The sequence below is a fragment of the Camelina sativa genome, chromosome 19, assembly GCF_000633955.1.
Source record: "Camelina sativa cultivar DH55 chromosome 19, Cs, whole genome shotgun sequence".
Lineage (NCBI taxonomy): Eukaryota > Viridiplantae > Streptophyta > Magnoliopsida > Brassicales > Brassicaceae > Camelina > Camelina sativa.
In genome coordinates this window covers 18,845,411-18,863,773 of record NC_025703.1, presented here as the reverse complement: position 1 = coordinate 18,863,773, position 18,363 = coordinate 18,845,411, and the positions used below count along the sequence as shown (strand labels likewise).

Genomic DNA, 18,363 nt, shown 5'->3' with positions numbered 1-18,363 from the left:
TAACATTAGTGTATAGTATGCGTAACATTATAATATAAATCATAACATAATTACAATATAATATAATAAATTATTAGCATAAAAGTGTCCTCGCGGTGTACCACAGGTCCATATCTAATTACCTTAAAAACTTTTGTAATGGTTGTACTTGTACTTTTGGAATGGTTGTTTGGATGTTTTCTGGAACTTATGTTGGATGTATGTTGAAACTTATGTTTTAGTTATAATTTTCATAATTATGTTTTGGTATTACAAAATCAAATAATTCAATTTTACCAGATTTATTTAAAAAACATGATAATTAAACAGTCACCGAAACACACACAAATCAATAACCAAAACAGTCGCAAATGAGTAACCAGATCAGTCGCTAAAGCATTACAATTCAGTCGCAACTTTTAGTGACTGTTTGGCAAGCGAAGAACGACCAAAATTATCAGTCACCAATTAGTAGCTATGTGCGTTGCAATTCACTCGCATTGCGAATATATATATATATATATATATATATATATATATATATATTTCGCTGCATGATCACTTAGTTATCAGTGTGTTTTTTATGTTCACAAAAATCGTTGAACCTCACTTTGATCTTGAGCTTTCAGTGAAATGTCACCATTGGATTAATTTTAATGAAATGCCATATTTTGATAAATCAATTTGATTATTCTAAAGTGGCTTAATTTTATTGGCCATATAATTTGTGATTTATAGAATAAAAGATTATTCTAAAATAATGAATACAAGAGAATTTTAAATAAAAAATTTAGAGACTAATTAAGAGAAAAATGAACGTTTGAATATTATTACGATGGATAATAATTAATGTTTTGATTCTAAATCTAGCAACATCGGTAAAATTTCAAAAATAGCATTATATTTCAAAATTAATCTTTCAGAATTAACCCTAAATTCAAAATACTAAAATTTATCCCCTCAAAATTATATCCTAAATATAAAATCAAAAACTCAAACCTAAAAAAAATTCTAAAAAATAATTTAATTGTATTAAATATTGCTATTTTTGAAAATTTGTGAACTATGTGCTATTTTTGTCTATGAAACATATTTTAGTACTATTTTAAGATATTTTTCTTTTATTAATGTCCAGATATATATATATATATATATACATATATATATATGTATTTCTCTTCTAATCCATTTTTTCGATAGATAAGAAATTTTTTAATCCAATCAAAAAAATAAGTAGAACTAACATATATAATGGTAACTCTATCCATGATACCTCTTATTGAATTTTCTTGTATCTACATTTTTCATAGGCAATGGTCCTTCCCAGCGAAAGGAGAACCTTTTTCAAGTCAATACCTAATTAGTACATAGTACGTATGAATTAGTGACGAATCGTTTGGTTGCTAGCTTAGCTTGCTGCCTATAATCAATATATCTGAATCAAAAGATGTTTTTTTTTTTTTTTTTTTTTTTTTTCTTTTTTTCACAAAAACCAATGTAGGTTATGCGAGAATATATATATATATATATGTATATTTCGCTGCATCACTTAGTTGTCGGTGTGTTTTTTTATGTTCACAAAAATCGTTGAACCTCACTTTGGTCTTGAGCTTTCAGTAAAATGTCACCATTGGATTAATTTTAATGAAATGCCATATTTTGCTAAATCAACCTTATTATAGACGTAGACTTTGATTATTCCAAAGTCTCTGCAAGAAACCAAATTACCATCACATTACCGGTCCGGTCACAAGGTCGTTTTTAGTGAACAAGTCAAGATGGCTTTGGTTTTTTACCCTGATGGATGACGTTCTGCTGTGCCGTATCATTTGGTCCTTGTTGATTATATATGTAGTGGTTTACAGTTATTGGTGTTGACGTATCAAATAAGATGACTTGAGGTGGTGGAGGCGGCCTCGTACCACCGAAACCTTGTTGGTGATGATGAAAATGAGAAGGTGGTGGAATACCTTGAGGTGGACGGAATTGCATGGGCGGTGGAACCACTAAGCCGTGTTGTTGTTGTTGCTGAGAAGGCCAAAATGGTGGCTGAGTTTGATACGCTTGTGGAGGTGGTGGTGGACCACGGGCCGGGATCGGGACAGGTTGCAATTGCATACCTCCATTAGCGAACGGACGTGGCTGGCCGTTAACTTTAGGAGCATTAAGATGCGTTGGAGGGATACTTGCGAATAGCGTATGGGGTCTGCTTTTTTGGGAACTTGGATTTGTAGCAGCCAAAAGCCTCTCTACAATTCACAAAAGTAATGTGTCGTTGTTAGAGAAACTGAATCCATAAGCTAAAACTTAAAACAATTAAAGGGTATATAAAGACGAGCCTACTAACCTGCTTGAGTACCGTGGCGCTCTCCTTTGGTGTCTTTCTTGTATGCGTAAGAGACTGTTATTTGACGATTACTCAGATATTGTCCATTCATTGCCTGCAACAAGTCATACAAAGATCAGAGGAATGTGTTGGACTCATCAAAATAATAAGTCATTAATAAAGAAGCAGAGAAGTGTACCTCAATAGCAGCATCAGATGCCTCAAAGGAGTTATAGCTGATGAAACCAAAACCTCGTGAGTTTCCGGTATCCTGATCTCGCATTATCTGAAACGACAAGGTTATGAAAATCATATTATTTTATCTACATATCAGATCAAGAATCATGGACTGATATCTCAAGAAATAAAGATTTTTACCTTAGGACTATTAACAACCAAACCAAACGCGCTGAAAGTATCATACAAGAGCTTTTCATCCACATCCTGTAGAGAAAAAAGAAAAACATAAAAAAGCAAAACCTTGGTCAGCTAGTGTTGAAGTTATACCAATTTGAGAGTGTTTTTGTTATTACTATATGATACTTACAGGGTCAAGGTTTCCAATGAAAAGGTGAGCACCAACATCCAAACTCTCCTTATCTTGCAATGTCTAATACAAAACCAGGAAACAAAAAATGTTAAGATCAACAAAACTCACAAAAATAATCAAAGTTAACGAGAGATACTAATTTGTTACCTTTTTAACACTTATATGTTCCCCATAGAGCTTAATCATGTTTAAAACCTTAATTGCCTGAAACAAAAACAATTGAAAACTTGTTAACAAAGAACTCTAAAAAAAAACCTCCTTCACATAAGGGAAATTAAAAGAGCAACACTTACATAGTCAGCATCTTCCTCGTTACGGAATTGAACGAAACCAAATTCTCTTTGAACATTTGTCACCTTATCTTTTGGAATAAAGACATTAACTGATGCAATACAAAGAGAAAGACGAGCTAATGTCAGACATATTATTCGAACCAAACCCTAAACCATTAATCAGCTACCAAATAAGAATACGAAACGAGATATATACATATTGATGATTAACTTACCAACTGGTCCAGCTTGTGCGAACAATTCCCAAAGCAGTTCTTCAGAGACTCGCTATAATTCAAAGAAAGAATGGATCAGTTTTAATCATTATAAAAACTAAAATTACTTTTTCTTTATGTACTTCACAAAAATAAAAAATATGATACAATAAAACTCACGATCAATCAACCAAACCAATTCAATGTTCATAAAACACAGAATCGATCATGTTAACTCTCAAGATGAGAGCTAAGCTCAGAAAAACTTTTTAGAGATTTTTAGTTTTTTTACAAATTTTAGATTCTTTTCCTGATCCCACAAATGAACTCGTCTGCTTCTTTATACTTCAGTTTCGTCACTCTCAACAACACAAACGAAGACCACGTCATTTGCTCCTTTTCCTCCAATCAAATCTTCTTAAACCACCACGTCACTTCACTCTCTTTTTCCTATATCAAAATAAGAACTAGTACGAAGTTAAAGAACCTGAGGATCTAGGTTTCCGACGTAAACGGTGGCGTCTTGGTTCCTCTCAGCGGCGTGTTGGCCGAGAAGATTAGCTCCTACACCAGGGGTTATTCGAGTCGTCATCTTCTTCTTCTTGTTTCTTTGCTCTGTTTTCGGTTTTAAAAAAAAAAAAAAAACCCTCCCGATTGAGAAATCTGAGGTTTTCGATTTCGTGTCCGTCACGTCTGGCGATTATCTTACTTTTATAACGGATGGTGAAGAAGGACGGTTTGGTTAGAGTATTGCAGCCACTAATGGGCCGATATGATTCGTTTTAGGCCCAGTAAGAATTTTATTTTTATTTTTTTAATTAAGTTTCAAACCTTAGAAAAATGTTTTTTTTTTTAAAAACTTATTTATAGGCAAACATTTCAAATAGTTTTTTTTTAAATGTTAAATTTGTTTCTCAACAAAATTTAATATAAAGTTATCTATGTATAGTGAAAATGGAAAATGAAATGATCCAACAGATTTGTGTTGCATCGCCATTACGAACCTGGCAACCTGCGATTTGAAGAACACATAGGCACAATGTTTCAAGAACTTTTGATTAATCCACGATCTTGTTAGTGATAATTGAGTTTGGTCATCATTCAATAATTAAGTATATATATATGTTAAGTTAAACTGTGTGATTGAAGGTCATGACTTATCCAATGGTAATTTTATGTCAAGAGTCATAAGTAAAGAGTTACGAATCCTACATTTCCTATTGTTTCGTCATGTGGTTTCACGTCGATAAAAGAGCTGTTAGTTGTATTGTAAAAAACCAAATTTTAAATTAATAAAAGTCGTGCGTTACGTTTATATAATACAGAAGAGAGTATCGTTAGTGATCACTATCCAATAGAGGGTAAGATACTTTTCTATTTCTTACTCCCGTTCTCAAACAATTAAGCCCATAAGTTGTATATCTCACCATAGTATCATTCAACCAACAGCCTTTCTAACCATAAACTCTTACTCACCTAACTTGACTTGGAATGGGGTATACACAATCGATCGTACGAGAATAATTTAATATCTTAACCATTTCTTTTCTGAAAATACGAATGAGCTTTTATTAGAGAAATCATACATGTAATCAAACCGCTCATTCCGTCATCCTCGTAGACGGAAGTGAAAGAGGCGGGCATAAAATCGCGGCGGTTAGTAGAGTGTGGATGGAGCAATCACTTTCGTGTAACCCCGACTGGGAAGATCTCTTCCAGAACTTCTTCAAGGCTAGTTTTGCTCAAGTTGTTTACCGAAACAAGGTTAGTTTCTGAGTTAACTCTTTTCAGTTTTTAGTTTGATTGATCAGATTAGGTCAAGATTTATGTGATCTATTACAATTTTTACTATGTGATCTTTGGTTCTTTTAGGTTGTTGTTTTGTGATTAATTATTGTTTTTTTGTTGTTGTTTTGAAGGCTGAAGAAGTACGTATGGAGGTACATACGTGGGCTTCACGTCACATTAGTGATATCATCAAAGACCCTCTTCCTCCTAGATCCGTTACAAACCTAACTAATTGGATTTATGGAAACGCATTGTACTTCAAGGGGGGGCTTAGAAAAAAGGACATCGATAAGTCAATGACAAGAGACAAACCATTTCAATGTCTCAATGGCAAATCAGTCTCTGCCTTTTACGAGAAGTCATAGGGACCATGAAGGTGTATGTGTTGACTGAGTTTTATAAGCTGTTTGAAACATGTCATGGGATTGCTACTACACCAGGATGTCATATAACTATTGTGATATATGAGATAACATGATAGAATCATCACAGATGTCTCATAGATGTGTGAAGAAAATGAGCAGAACTAACAAAGTTGTTGATGTACTACTTGACAAAGTTGTGGTAAGAACATTTGCAAAGTTCCAAAGTAGTACAGGAGGTAGTACATGAAGTTATACAGGAAACCGAACTGTGTGACTACTTTGAAGAGTTGAAATACAGAAGTTTGGGGACAACTTGGGCAAGCCAAGAGGGTCAGATACAACAGAGATGGTATGAAACATCTGAAGCAGTTCTTGTACTAGTCCGACGTTAATACAGGAAGTAGTACAAGAAGCTGAAATTGAAGAGTTTGAGTACATAAGCTTAAGTCCGACTTGGACAAGCCAAGTGGCGGTTGTTGAGCTGGATGAACATCTTGAATGGAAGATTCAAGATGGGATCATGGAGAGAAACTTTCATATTTGTTGTATAATAGGAAATTCCTATTTGTTGTATAATAGGAAAATTGTCAATCCTAGGGGTTGTACAATTGTTAATCTTCCAATTCCTATTTGTTGTATAATAGGAAAGTTGTTAACCCTATGTGTTGAGCAATTGATATAAATACCGAGAAGGCGCTTCATGAAGACTTGCGCGCTTCAAGGTAGTTTTGAGAGATGCACACAAGATGTGTGGTATCGCCCCATCAACAAGATAAATAGATCTTTTGATGGTTTTGTTGAAGAACTACACTAGTCAGAAAAGACAATTAGTGGTAGTCTTCTTTCATTGTAATTCTATGAAAGAGTGGTGGGTGCTATATAGCAATTGTAGGTTGCAGCCTTTTCTAGTGAATGAATTCTGGACTAGGTCCCCGGGATGTAGGTTATCCGAACTTCGTTAACAAAGCTTGTGTCTTGTCTACTTTATGCTTTACCGTACTTTTTCATTCGTTAATTAACATAAGCATAGGTTTAGTCACACACATGCGATATGCGTTTTCAGACCAATTCATAGAGGCTTATGATGATTTCAAGGTCCCCAGGCTTCCGTACCGACAAGGCTATAATGATACCAACCGCAAGTTTTCAATGTATATCTATCTCCCTAACAAGAAAGGTGAATTGGATAATCTTTTGGATAGAATGACATCTACTGCTGGATTCTTGGAGAGGTCATATTCCGAAATACAGAGTTGAAGTAGGTGATTTCAGAATTCCAAAGTTTAAGATCGAATTCGGTTTTGAAGCTTCAAGTTTTTTTGGTCAGTTTGAGCATGATGTGTCATTATACCATAAAGCTTTGACTGAGATCGATGAAGAAGGTACTGAAGTTGCGGCTGCTACTGGTCCAGTTTTGAGTGTTACCGACAGCTGTATGGAGCCGTAGAAGATATTTTTTGTGGCGGATCATCCATTTCTCTTTTTGATTTAGGAAGACAAAACCGAAACTTTTTTGTTTGCTGGTCAAATGGTCGATCCTTCCACATCTTCTTCTGCATTGGACCGGCCTTAAAAGGATAAGGGTTTGGTATTTTAGTTTTGGTTTTTGCTAGTTTTGGATTATAATTGATGAATTAGAACTGACATTGGATTATTTCTAGTGGGCTAAGGGTTTCAATTTTATGCTGGTTGGTCAAATTTTGGAGAAAGTCCAATGGATTTTTTTTTTTTTTTTTTGACAAACAAACCCTATATATTAAGTTGTCGGAAGATGACTCTCTTCGAGAGAGAGCCAATTAGGTACCGACGGACTTACATAGGAAAAACAGTAACCTCGTGCTGTTGCAAATTTTATTATCAGCACGGATATTATCCTCTCGAGGAATAAAACTAATACTAAAACTAGCAAATCTATCTCTGAAATGAATGAAGTCCTTCAATTCTGATGAAAAGGTCGGCCAATCTTCGATATTAGACGTTATCGTTAGGAGGTCTGAGCAATCTGTAGCAAAAAGAGCGCTATCCACGTCCAAGTTAGTAAGCACTCCATAGCCCAAACAACGGTGTCTAACTCTGCATGTAAAGGGGATAGGCTTCTGCGCGATCCTTTTAGCACCATGTGCAGGATTCTATCAACGATAGACGCAATCCAACCGTGGTCACTCCTATTAACCTCTGTATGCCAAGATCCATCGATAAAACATACAAGGGATTCTTGTGGGATTGGGGTCGAAGGTATGCATGCTTCTACCAACCATGGTGGTATATCTCTATTGTTTGCTCTTCTCCAGACTTCTTCTTCTTGGGTGGCTTTCTCCAAAGTATCTTGTGGAGACTCAGAGATATTTTTTCAAAAACTTTCTTGTTTCTTGCCTTCCACATGTACCACATCACTTAAAGGAACATTCTCAAATTATGATCGAGCGCGCCAAAATCTCTGCCACGACCATATAGATAATCGAGGTTACTATATAGGGAAGATGAAGGGAACACAATAGGATGGAAATAAATTGTCGATAAAGCCCACACTTGGCGTGCTGGTGGGCATTCAAATAGCATATGATTTATAGTTTCCTCTTCTGCTCCATATCTAGGATAATCCTTATCTCTACCAATTTGGCGATAATGTAGGCGTTGGCATGTTGCCGCACACCCAGTCACACATTGCCAGATGAAATGCTTCAGCTTTCGTGATGTTTTTAACTTCCATGCTTGCGCCTTGAGTGTCGTAACACTGGGCCTCTGAGAAGGGAGATCGCAAACAGGGCGATAGATAGCTCTCGCGGCTTCGTATCCAGACTTAACGGTGTAATTTCCAGACTTTGTCAGGGTCCAAGAATATCCATCCCTCGAGGCATTTAAGCTCGGCTTGATTCCCAAAATTAGGGTAATTTATTCCGGGAGAAAAAGTTCCCAAAGACGCTCCAGCTTCCATTTTTTTGTATTGAAATCAATCAAGGTATTAACACAAATCAAGGGGTTTCTCTCATTGGTTAATCCTTATGGCGACCGCGTTGGTGTATCCGAGATCCATGGTTCAATCCAGATGCAGGTGTTGAAACCCGAGCATATGGTCTTACGGATTCCATATGAGAGAACATGTTTTGCCGCCAACATGCTCCTCCAGCCATATGAAGGGCGATTTGATACTTGTATCTCTCAAGGGCTACAATAACGAAAGTATCTCCCTTTGAGAACATGGCTAAGTAGGGAATTTGTATATCTCAACAACCTCTACAGCTGCTTTTCCAAAAGTGCAAGATTAAATTCTTCTAGTGTTCGGAATCCTAGCCCGCCCTCCGAAAGCTGAGTGCACATTTGATCCCATGAGATCCAGTGCAATCATTTACCATCTGCTTTGTTGCTCCACCAGAAATTGGCTATCGCACTACTTAATTTTCAACATATAGCTTTTGGTAAGAGAAAGCACAACATTACATATGTCGAAATTGCTTGCGCCACTAATTACTTCATTGCCTCCCTTGGACAAGGCTTTTGAGGTCCATAGGTTGCCCTTCTTATGAAGTTTATCTCTCACGAATGCAAAGACTTGTGCCTTTGATCCATGGATCTTTTCAGGTAAACCCAGGTATGTACCCATGTCTCCTTCTTGTGATATCCCAACTATAGATTTGATCTCTTGTCATAAATGGGAAGGGAGCTCGGTTCCAAACATCATGGACGATTTGGAGAAGTTAATTTCTTGTCCGAATGCCGCCCCATGAAAGTGGATTATATCGATAATTTCCTTGCATTGCTTAGGATCGGCTCTGCAAAAGAAGAAACTGTCGTCCGCAAAAAGTAGATGAGAAACCCTTGGGCTTGCATTCGAAATACGTAATCCCTGGATCTTCCCTTCTTTTTCTGCGTTCCTAATCTGAGCGATTAGGGCCTCCGTACACAGTATAAAAGGATACGGGGAGATTGGATCCCCTTGTCGAATCCCACGTGTTGGCCGAATCCGTCCCTTGGGATCCCCATTGATCAAGATTCGGTAGGAGACAGACGTAATGCATTGCATTATCCAACCCACCCATTTTTGATCGAATCCCATTTTTTCCACTAAAGCTCTTAGGAAGTTTCATTTGACCCTATCATAAGCTTTACTCATGTACGTCTTAATTGCCATAAATTTCTTGCGGTTGGCCTGGTTGGAACGGAGGGCATGGAAGTTTTCCTGAGCGATGAGGATATTATCTGTGATTAATCTCCCTGCCTCAAAGGCAGATTGTGTCTCGGATATGAGTTCCGGCAAGAAGCTCTTGAGACGTAAGCTCAAGATTTTTGTGATCAACTTATAGCTCACATTACATAGACTAATAGGGCGAAATCTTGACATTTCTCGGGGGCGCTCTCCTTTCGGGATTAAACATATATTTATTTCATTTAGCTTGCCATCAAAAATTTTGGAACTAAAGAAATTCTTCACCATCTTTGTGAGATCGCTTTTTATGGTGTCCCATATTTTTTGGAAGAACAAAGCAGTCATCCCGTCCAGTCCTGGTGCTTTTCCCGGATTCAGGGAGAACATAGCTCGTTTGACTTCCTCTTCTGAAATATCTATTGTGAGATATTCGTTCATAACTGGCGTAACAAAAGTAGGTACATCCTTAATGGCCAACGTAGTGTCACTCGCATTCGAGGATGAGAAGAGATTGCTAAAATACTCCACCGCTACTTTTTCTATTCCTTCTTCTGTATCAACCCATACTCCTAGCTGATTAATGATGCCTGTAATCTTATTTCTGGCTCTCCTTTGTTTTGTGGAAGCGTGGAAGAATTTTGTATTTTTATCTCCATCTGCAAGCCAAAGTTCTCTACTTTTTTGATGCCAATAGGCTTCCTCTTCTCTATAAGCTTCGCATAGCCTCCATTTTAGATTTAAAAGAGTTTCTGTAGATGCTTGATCGTCTTCGTAGGTCTCATCAATATTCTCTTGGAGATCCTTAATCAGCTTTTCTGAATTTGTTTGATTGGTTTTCTTCCAAATGGAGATAGCTCGTTTGCAATTTTGGATTTTTTTCATGATGGAACGTTTGACAGAAATGTCGTCACTTCCCCATCCATTAACCACATCCTCTTTAAGGCCTGGTTTATCAATCCATCTCTTGTCAAACATAAACCTCCTCAAAAACTTTTTTGGACGAGTTAGTATTGATGCAAGGAGGGGACGATGGTCCGAGCCCCACATCTTCAAATACTCCACATTAGTGTGGGAAAAAATATTGTGCCACTCTTCGTTTCCCATGACTAGATCCAAGCGACACCGAATCTTACCATTTGACCGTTGACCAATCCATGAAAATTTATTTCCTTGGAAAGGGAATTCAATTAATCCACATGAATCAATCATAGCACGGAAAGGTAGAAAAGAGGATTATGACCTTTTTTCCTCCTCTTTTCTCGTGATTTCCTCTGATTTCGTTGAAATCACCAATAATAAACCAGGCTTCGGATCGAATCACTCCGATGCGCATTAATCTTTCCCACACATATTCACGGTTTGCAGGGACCGGATCACCATAGATAAAAGTCATAAAAACTCGGTTTCCATTAATGATGGTTTCAATGTCGATCAATCGATCATCTACCAACAAAAACTTAACTGGATAGTCTTTTGAATAGAATAGAGCTAAACCTCCACTTTTGCCGTCAGGCTCAACAGTTTGGAGATTGTCGAATCCTAAATCAACTTGCAATGATTACAGAAAAGTCTTATCATTCTTAGTCTCAGATAAGAACATAAAGCCTGGAGAGTAATTCTCATAAATTAGTTCCAGAGGGAGGAAAAAACCCTGCCGTATTAACAATGTTTTTAGTAAAATTGTCCTTAGATGTAAACACTTCACTAAGAAGGAACTGATTAAGGTGATCACGTTTATTTCGATATACGAATAAACAGCAGCAAGATGATCTTTTTAATTTGAACACTCCCAACATCAAGGGGACAACACATCGGCCCATCAACCAAGAACACAACAGTTGGACAATCTTTATCTTTAACAGAAATTATTTTGTTGGGTTTGTTGGGCCCAATAGCCATAACAAAGCTCTCTGGCCACTCACTATTAGGGCTTCACCGGTTTTGTAACACTGATTCTTAGCACCGAGAAAGAGGCGGTTGCTAACCGAATGTCCAATGGATTGAAAGCTAACTATGTTGTTAGTGATCATGTCACTAATGATGGCATGATTTCAATTTACAATTATTTTTTCTCAAGCTTTTCACATATTAAAAAAAAAAAATTGAGGAAGTGATTTAATTTCTTTTATATTTTTGAAAATTGGCATATGTTAAAATTTAATTATATAAAAACTTACATTCAATATTTGATTAGTGGCAGCTCAATCTGAAAGGGTGTCGATATGAACTTATGAAGCAAGGTTGTAAGGCTCTTCACTTGGTTTCGGAGAATAATCGGATCGTTCAGATCAAATCTTGCTTACGCTTAGATGCAACCAAATGTTTTTGGTTCTGTCTCTCAGGGTCTTCGATGGCCACCGGGTGTTTGGGAGGAGTTGCGTGAGTAGTCATTGTTTTTCCGGGTTACGGTGAGTGATACAGGAAAAGAAGTATGTGGGATTGATGAGAAGTACACGTGGACGAAGAAGATTAGAAGTTGAAGTCACACACACGGACGAATGAGATCAGGTTGTTACAGGTCTTTGTAACTATTAAACGGAGAAGACATCGTTCTAAAGAACTAACCAGAAAAATATTGAAAGTGTAATCATCTTCTTCCTCAATTCTCTTTGTAATTCTTAGGGTTTGTTATTTCATTGTTGTTAGAGCTGTTTCTACTTCTAAGCTCTATCACATGAGATTTGAATTCTCGATTCAATTTGGTGCTTGTGATTTGGATTTCTAATTGAGTTGCAATTTCTCTGTAACAGTGAGATGCAACATGATATGATCATGTTTATTACAAACCTAAGAAACTTTTTTGAGCCCATAAATTTTTTGTTAACTGTAGGCCAAAAAAATACAAAAAAAAATGCAGAAGACAACATCAAAATTTACATGAGTATGACAATGACGCTAGACCCAACAAATCAAAGCATGTTATTTTGATTACTAAGCTTTGATCCCATGGAGAGTTGCGACGAATAAATCATTCCAAGTGTCGGTGATGCCCGGAAGGCACCAATGCATGCAATCATCGTGATTCTTACCACCAGCTGCTGCCGGATGAGCATCGGCTCTGTACTCACTCATTCGAGTTATGTCCAAAACGTGGAAGCTGCTTCTACTCTCAAGGGAGTTATGGAGGTGTTGATTCACCAGACGAACCTCTACATTTGTCCCGTTGTTTCTCACCGAGAACAATTCTTCAACCTACCATTAATATATGAAGACAGATTATAAGCGTCTCCTAACAATTTCAAATCTCTCAGCTCCTCTACCTGTTATCTAGCTATCATGTTCTTTTATTACCCTGCCTATTGCCTATTACAAGTCCCATTATCTCATGTGATCATTGTTATAAGCGTCTCCTAACAATTTCAAATCTCTCAGCTCCTCTACCTGTTATCTAGCTATCATGTTCTTTTATTACCCTGCCTATTGCCTATTACAAGTCCCATTATCTCATGTGATCATTGTTATAAGCGTCTCCTAACAATTTCAAATCTCTCAGCTCCTCTACCTGTTATCTAGCTATCATGTTCTTTTATTACCCTGCCTATTGCCTATTACAAGTCCCATTATCTCATGTGATCATTGTTATAAGCGTCTCCTAACAATTTCAAATCTCTCAGCTCCTCTACCTGTTATCTAGCTATCATGTTCTTTTATTACCCTGCCTATTGCCTATTACAAGTCCCATTATCTCATGTGATCACTGGTTCGAACTTGGAAGTACCCATACTGGCCAGACCAAACTAATGATTTCATGTAGCTTTCATGAGTGACTCGGTATGAGTATGTCATTTATAACATAATTAACTATTAGTTCAGCCACTAAATTGACAGAAACTGACTTACTTTTCCAGGTGACAAAGGTTGCAGTCGTTGACAAGTACCACCTTGGTCCCAGTCACCTCCTTCAAAGTGCCTAGGTGATTGTGTCCGGAAGAATATGATTCCTCCAGGTCGCTTTGTTTTCTCCACAAAATTTACCTATTACAATGGCAGAACGTCGTATGAGGATCACAATTTCACTACCACTAGTTTATGATATCGTACAGTTGGGTGCTGGCTCAAAGACTGATTCTTCAACACGAAACGCTACAAAGTCACACAATACTAGCCCACAAATGTCATCGCACATGTTCATTTTTGTAAACATATAATCTAGTAGGGTTGTCAATGACAGTATCTCAAGTTGCCTTACAATAATAACACAGGAATACAGAGAAATCCAGAACAGCATACCATATGGTTTAGAACCCTATCCAGGCCAGCAGAAGGATTTATAGGTGGGAGTATTGGCCGGCCGCCTTCAAAGAAAAGCATAGGAGATTTTGAAGGATCAAATTTTGATGGCGCCCACCACCTTACATAAAACGGACAACAAAAGGTTATCAACATCACAAGTTGACATAACAAATTTTTGTTTAACTGAAAGATGACAAACCAAGGTATCATTTATCTGATAAAACAAGACTAACTTTCACTCGTGAAATAAAATGCAGTGATCAAGACGAGAAAGAGATACTGCAAATATTTTGGCAAGTTGAAGGAGTTCCTTTTCATGAATCGTGACAGAGTCATATATATATGTATGTTTAAACTTAGAGAGCAGTGAATCAACTGGAACAGAAAGTAGTTTAAAACTTGAGAATTTCCCAGTTTCCTCTACAATATTTGAGCCTTAATATCTCTAAATACAGAAAACATGAACCAGTAGTAAACAAACTTAGTGACTATGGTCATATGGCATCGATCTAGTGTTGGGCTAAATCAGATGATAAAGTATTTAACTAGTTCAAAATAGTTTCATTTATATCAGACAAGAAACAGAAATTACCAGTGCCCAGTGTTCAAAATGAGAATGTCATGGAAGCTTGAAGCCTTTACCCATGAGCTGTCTGGAATATCAACATCAATTCTATACCCCTCTTTAAATCCAAGTGATTCTAGCTCACCACCATTAGCATTAGCTGGCCACCTGAACCAACAGCGAGAGAAAATATGTCTGATCAGTTTTGAAAACCAATATAAAACCATGGTATTCCTACAATGTGCGCACCACAGAGTTGAGAAAGGCACAGATAAGCATGCAAAAATCAGGACTTACTGATGGAGAATACTGTGTTAGGATAAAACAAGTAGCACGATATAAAAGCCGGAGAAGCTACAAGAATATGATCCTTTGAATTTTACTATACAAATACGAATCTTTGGAGGAAGCAGAACAGAGTAAAACAATCATAAAATACAATTCAGATTATACATTACAATATCATCTAATATCATTTTCTCAAACAAAAGATATAGGAACACCAACCAAAAAGAACTTAGCTTACCTACCATAACGTGCCAAGAGATTTGTTCGATGATACGCAATGGTCAGATTATACTGCAAAAATGTGAATCCACGATCTGCACCCACTGGTCGCCACTTCTTCAGTTCACCCTTCACACTCTTTAACATACAAAATAGTGATACAAACATGTTCCTATTCAAGGAATCACCCACAAATCCTGCACTGTTCAAAAACAAAAAAATCTTAAGATGTATAGAGAACTCAGCATAGTCAGTGTAAAATCTAACAAGTTCAACAGTAATTGGAAACCGTAGCTTCTGATTGCTCCAATTTCAAACAACAAAAGATCAGGTTCGAGAACAAAGCGTACCAATGTTGGTATTTCGATGAGTCTCAAGAAACTCGAGTGGATCAAACGAAGGAAGATCACAGTCCTTAGGCTTCCAACGCCACTTAGAGATCTCAAGGCCATTGGTTTTGTTGTTCCGAACGCAGTTCCATCCTTTGAAGATCTCTTTACAACTACTATCGTACCTAGCGGATCTGAAGTTGGAATCGTAGATCCATGAGCCGTCGGAGAAGTCGCAAGTGGAGGAGACAGCAGTGCGGGAAGCGTCGTCGGATCTTGGGGTGATGACGGCGGCGGAGCGGTGAGTGTTGGGAGAGGAGAGAGAAGCGCGACGGGAAAGAGAGAGGAGGAAGAAAATGGAGATAAAACAGAGAAGGGAGAGTAGAGGGAAGAGTGAGAGTTTGTTGGGTGAAGTCGTAGCCATGGCTGTGGTCTTTTAGCTCATCTTTCCTCAGAAGTTCTCAGCCATGGCGGAGGAGATTTGGGCATTAGTGAGAGAGGTTAAACCAAATTTTGGTTTAAGTTTTATTTAACCAAAAAAAACTTTGTTTTACATTAGCACCATTTTGTCCAATAACCAAATTCAAAATTTAATTGAGAATATAGTACATTATTATAAAAAAATTAGGAAAATAAGATGAGGGCCGGATAAAGAGAATTACCATTTTATTGTTGATGATATGGTGATTGGGGATAGTGATGGCCGGCGACCGGAGAAGGTGGTGACCGAAAGTAGTAATCAGAGCGGTTACTAGAAGAGGTGGTGGATACGGTAGCCGGAGCAATTGTTGGAGGAGGTGGTGACCAGAAAACGTGGTGGTCGGAGAGATTGCCGAAAAATGTGGTGGTCAGATGTATCGGCTGGAGCGGTTGCCGGAAAACATGATGGCGGGAGGTGAGAGCAGGTGTTGTTGTCCGAGGAAGAAGAGGTGGGATAGAGCCATAGAGGTAAGGGTTGATATACAAGAAGGTTATTTTTGTGATTATTATATAAAATACACAAAATCTAACATTTTTATGTTTAGTATGGTTATGAAGTGAATTAAAGATTTTGTTTTTTTTGGTTATTTCAGCCAAAATACTCTTTACATTATAATATGCAACTTTTTTCTAAATATAACATATAACTGTTTTTTATAAACCAAAGACAACCCCAAGATTTAAATTCGACTATCGAACCATGGAGGCAAGCAACTAATTTCAATTTTAATTAGTTGCACCCAATTCTTTGACGGATGAGATTTTTGTTCACAACGACCGATGATGCAATTAAGTTGTTTGATGAGAATAGTTTGGATCTTTGGGACTTCCTCATCTCTTCTAAGTTGTGCTCTCGCCAGATAGTGTGAATTGAGTAAGTCTCACAACCTGTATAGGAAAAGATCCTTACAAATCTGGAAAACCTTGCTGTACATTTCCTGTTATAACATTAAAAGCAAAATATCACGTTTTGGCAGCACATCAAGGTCTTTTCCATTGAGATAAAGAAGAGCACACATCATTTCAGTTATTAGTCGAACATTACATAGAAAATCACACATTACCTTCTCAGATCATAAGTTACAATACACTACCACAATATCTACAGCCACAGGCTAAGAAACGTGACTGACTAGACACAAAGGAAACTAACTAAAGCACAAAGAATTTGCTCATGTGATGGGGTTAAACATAGACTGGTTTGTTGTCGGTGGTCAACCTATCAGGTTTGGGTTGAATGAATTTGCTCATGTGATGGGGTTAAACATAGACACAATGCCTACAGAACGGTTTGAACTTGAAGAGGAACACAAAGAGTTCTTCAGACTTTTGAAAGTGCCTGGTGGGGAAGGTCCATCATTAAATGAACTCAGGGAAAGACTGAAAGTGTGCCGACGATGGCTAAACATTGAACCCCGTAAATGGTTGGGGCTGTTGCTTCTTCAAGCCATTGGACTTTATGGTTTGCATCATAACTCTAGAATTCCATATGAAAGTGCCAAAAGAGTTTTTGATGATGAAGCAATGAAGACTTATCCGTGGGGTTGGTCAGCATTTGAAGCCCTTGTTGATGGCATAAAATTGTTGAGGCCTACGAGAAAGACGTACACCCTTAGTGGGTTTACACCCGTGTTACAGGCTTGGGCGTATGAGTCCATAAAATGCTTTGGAGATCGATTTGGGAATGCAATAGCTGAAGATGGTGCCATACCGTTGCTTCGATATTCTAGAAACAGTACACGTTCAAGGATGGAATCGGTAATTGCTGAAGAGATCAAAGGGCTTGGTGAGGTAAGGTTTTGATTGTGTTATGATAGACTGATAGTTCTGGCTGAGTTATTGTTTAAATGATGGCTGAGATATGGTTTATTAGTGGTTGAGTGATTGTTTAGTAATGACTGAGATATTATTTAGTATAGTAATTGCTGAGTTATGGTTTAGTGATGGCTGAGTTATGGTTCTTTTATGGATGAGTTATGGTTCTTTGATGGCTGATCTATGTTATAAGATGGCTGAGTTATGTTCTAAGATGGCTGAGTTATGGTTTAGTGATGGCTGAGTTATGGTTCTTTTATGGCTGAGTTATGGTTCTTTGATGGCTAATTTATGTTCTAAGATGGCTGAGTTATGGTTTAGTGATGGCTGAGTTATGGTTCTTTTATGGCTGAGTTATGGTTCTTTGATGGCTGATCTGTGTTATAAGATGGCTGAGTAATGGTTTACTGATGGCTGAGTTAAAACTTACTAATGGGTTTCATAATCTCTTATGGTACAGCTGCGTGTGAGTAAAATGGTTATGAAGGAAAATGACTGCAAGCTATTTCATACATGGCTAGATCAAGAAGACGACCCAGCAATTGATCGCCTGATCGAAGACATACATATGGATACGTTTGTTAAAAGTTTTTGGGATGTTAAGGAAAGTGATAAGAAGAAAAAGAAAAAGAAAGCTAAAGCAGTTGTTGAGTCTGAATCTCCTCCCGCAAAGAAGCGGAAAGTCCAGAAGGTGGAAGTTTCCAACAGTCATGGTGGTGAATCTGGTGAAGGAGCTGCACAGGAGAGGAAGAAGAAAGGAAAAAAGGTAAGTGATATGGTGTATAGTGAGTTTAT

The 18,363-nt window shown here is 37.5% G+C and overlaps 2 protein-coding genes and 1 pseudogene across 2 annotated transcripts; 1 reads left to right on the top strand and 2 right to left on the bottom strand.

Annotated features, from left to right (window-relative positions):
• On the bottom strand, nucleotides 1,729-3,934 carry LOC104767968 (splicing factor 3B subunit 4-like). Its single transcript, XM_010491926.1, has 9 exons — nucleotides 3,830-3,934; nucleotides 3,364-3,415; nucleotides 3,149-3,237; nucleotides 3,003-3,059; nucleotides 2,853-2,915; nucleotides 2,684-2,749; nucleotides 2,505-2,591; nucleotides 2,327-2,420; nucleotides 1,729-2,228 (listed from the first exon to the last, which is right to left on the bottom strand). The coding sequence occupies exons 1-9, from the start codon at nucleotides 3,932-3,934 to the stop codon at nucleotides 1,753-1,755; spliced, it is 1,089 nt and encodes a 362-aa protein (XP_010490228.1). The 3' UTR covers nucleotides 1,729-1,752.
• LOC109130863 lies at nucleotides 4,495-7,068 on the top strand (annotated as a pseudogene).
• On the bottom strand, nucleotides 12,343-16,234 carry LOC104766670 (protein trichome birefringence-like 13). The gene is made up of 6 exons (XM_010490594.2): nucleotides 15,295-16,234; nucleotides 14,964-15,141; nucleotides 14,465-14,605; nucleotides 13,870-13,990; nucleotides 13,480-13,614; nucleotides 12,343-12,831 (listed from the first exon to the last, which is right to left on the bottom strand). Exons 1-6 carry the CDS (start codon nucleotides 15,695-15,697, stop codon nucleotides 12,571-12,573), a joined length of 1,239 nt encoding a protein of 412 aa, XP_010488896.1. The 5' UTR covers nucleotides 15,698-16,234; the 3' UTR covers nucleotides 12,343-12,570.

Coding starts and splice junctions, on each gene's coding strand:
- LOC104766670 (XM_010490594.2), bottom strand. CDS start 15,697: ATGGCTACGACTTCACCCAACAAACTCTCACTCTTCCCTCTACTCTCC. Junction 15,142..15,294: donor TCATCGAAATACCAACATTG/GTACGCTTTGTT, acceptor TGAACAGTGCAG/GATTTGTGGGTGATTCCTTG. Junction 12,832..13,479: donor AACCTTTGTCACCTGGAAAA/GTAAGTCAGTTT, acceptor TATTAATGGTAG/GTTGAAGAATTGTTCTCGGT.
- LOC104767968 (XM_010491926.1), bottom strand. CDS start 3,934: ATGACGACTCGAATAACCCCTGGTGTAGGAGCTAATCTTCTCGGCCAA. Junction 3,238..3,363: donor CGCACAAGCTGGACCAGTTG/GTAAGTTAATCA, acceptor GTATTGCATCAG/TTAATGTCTTTATTCCAAAA. Junction 3,060..3,148: donor ACGAGGAAGATGCTGACTAT/GTAAGTGTTGCT, acceptor TTTTTGTTTCAG/GCAATTAAGGTTTTAAACAT.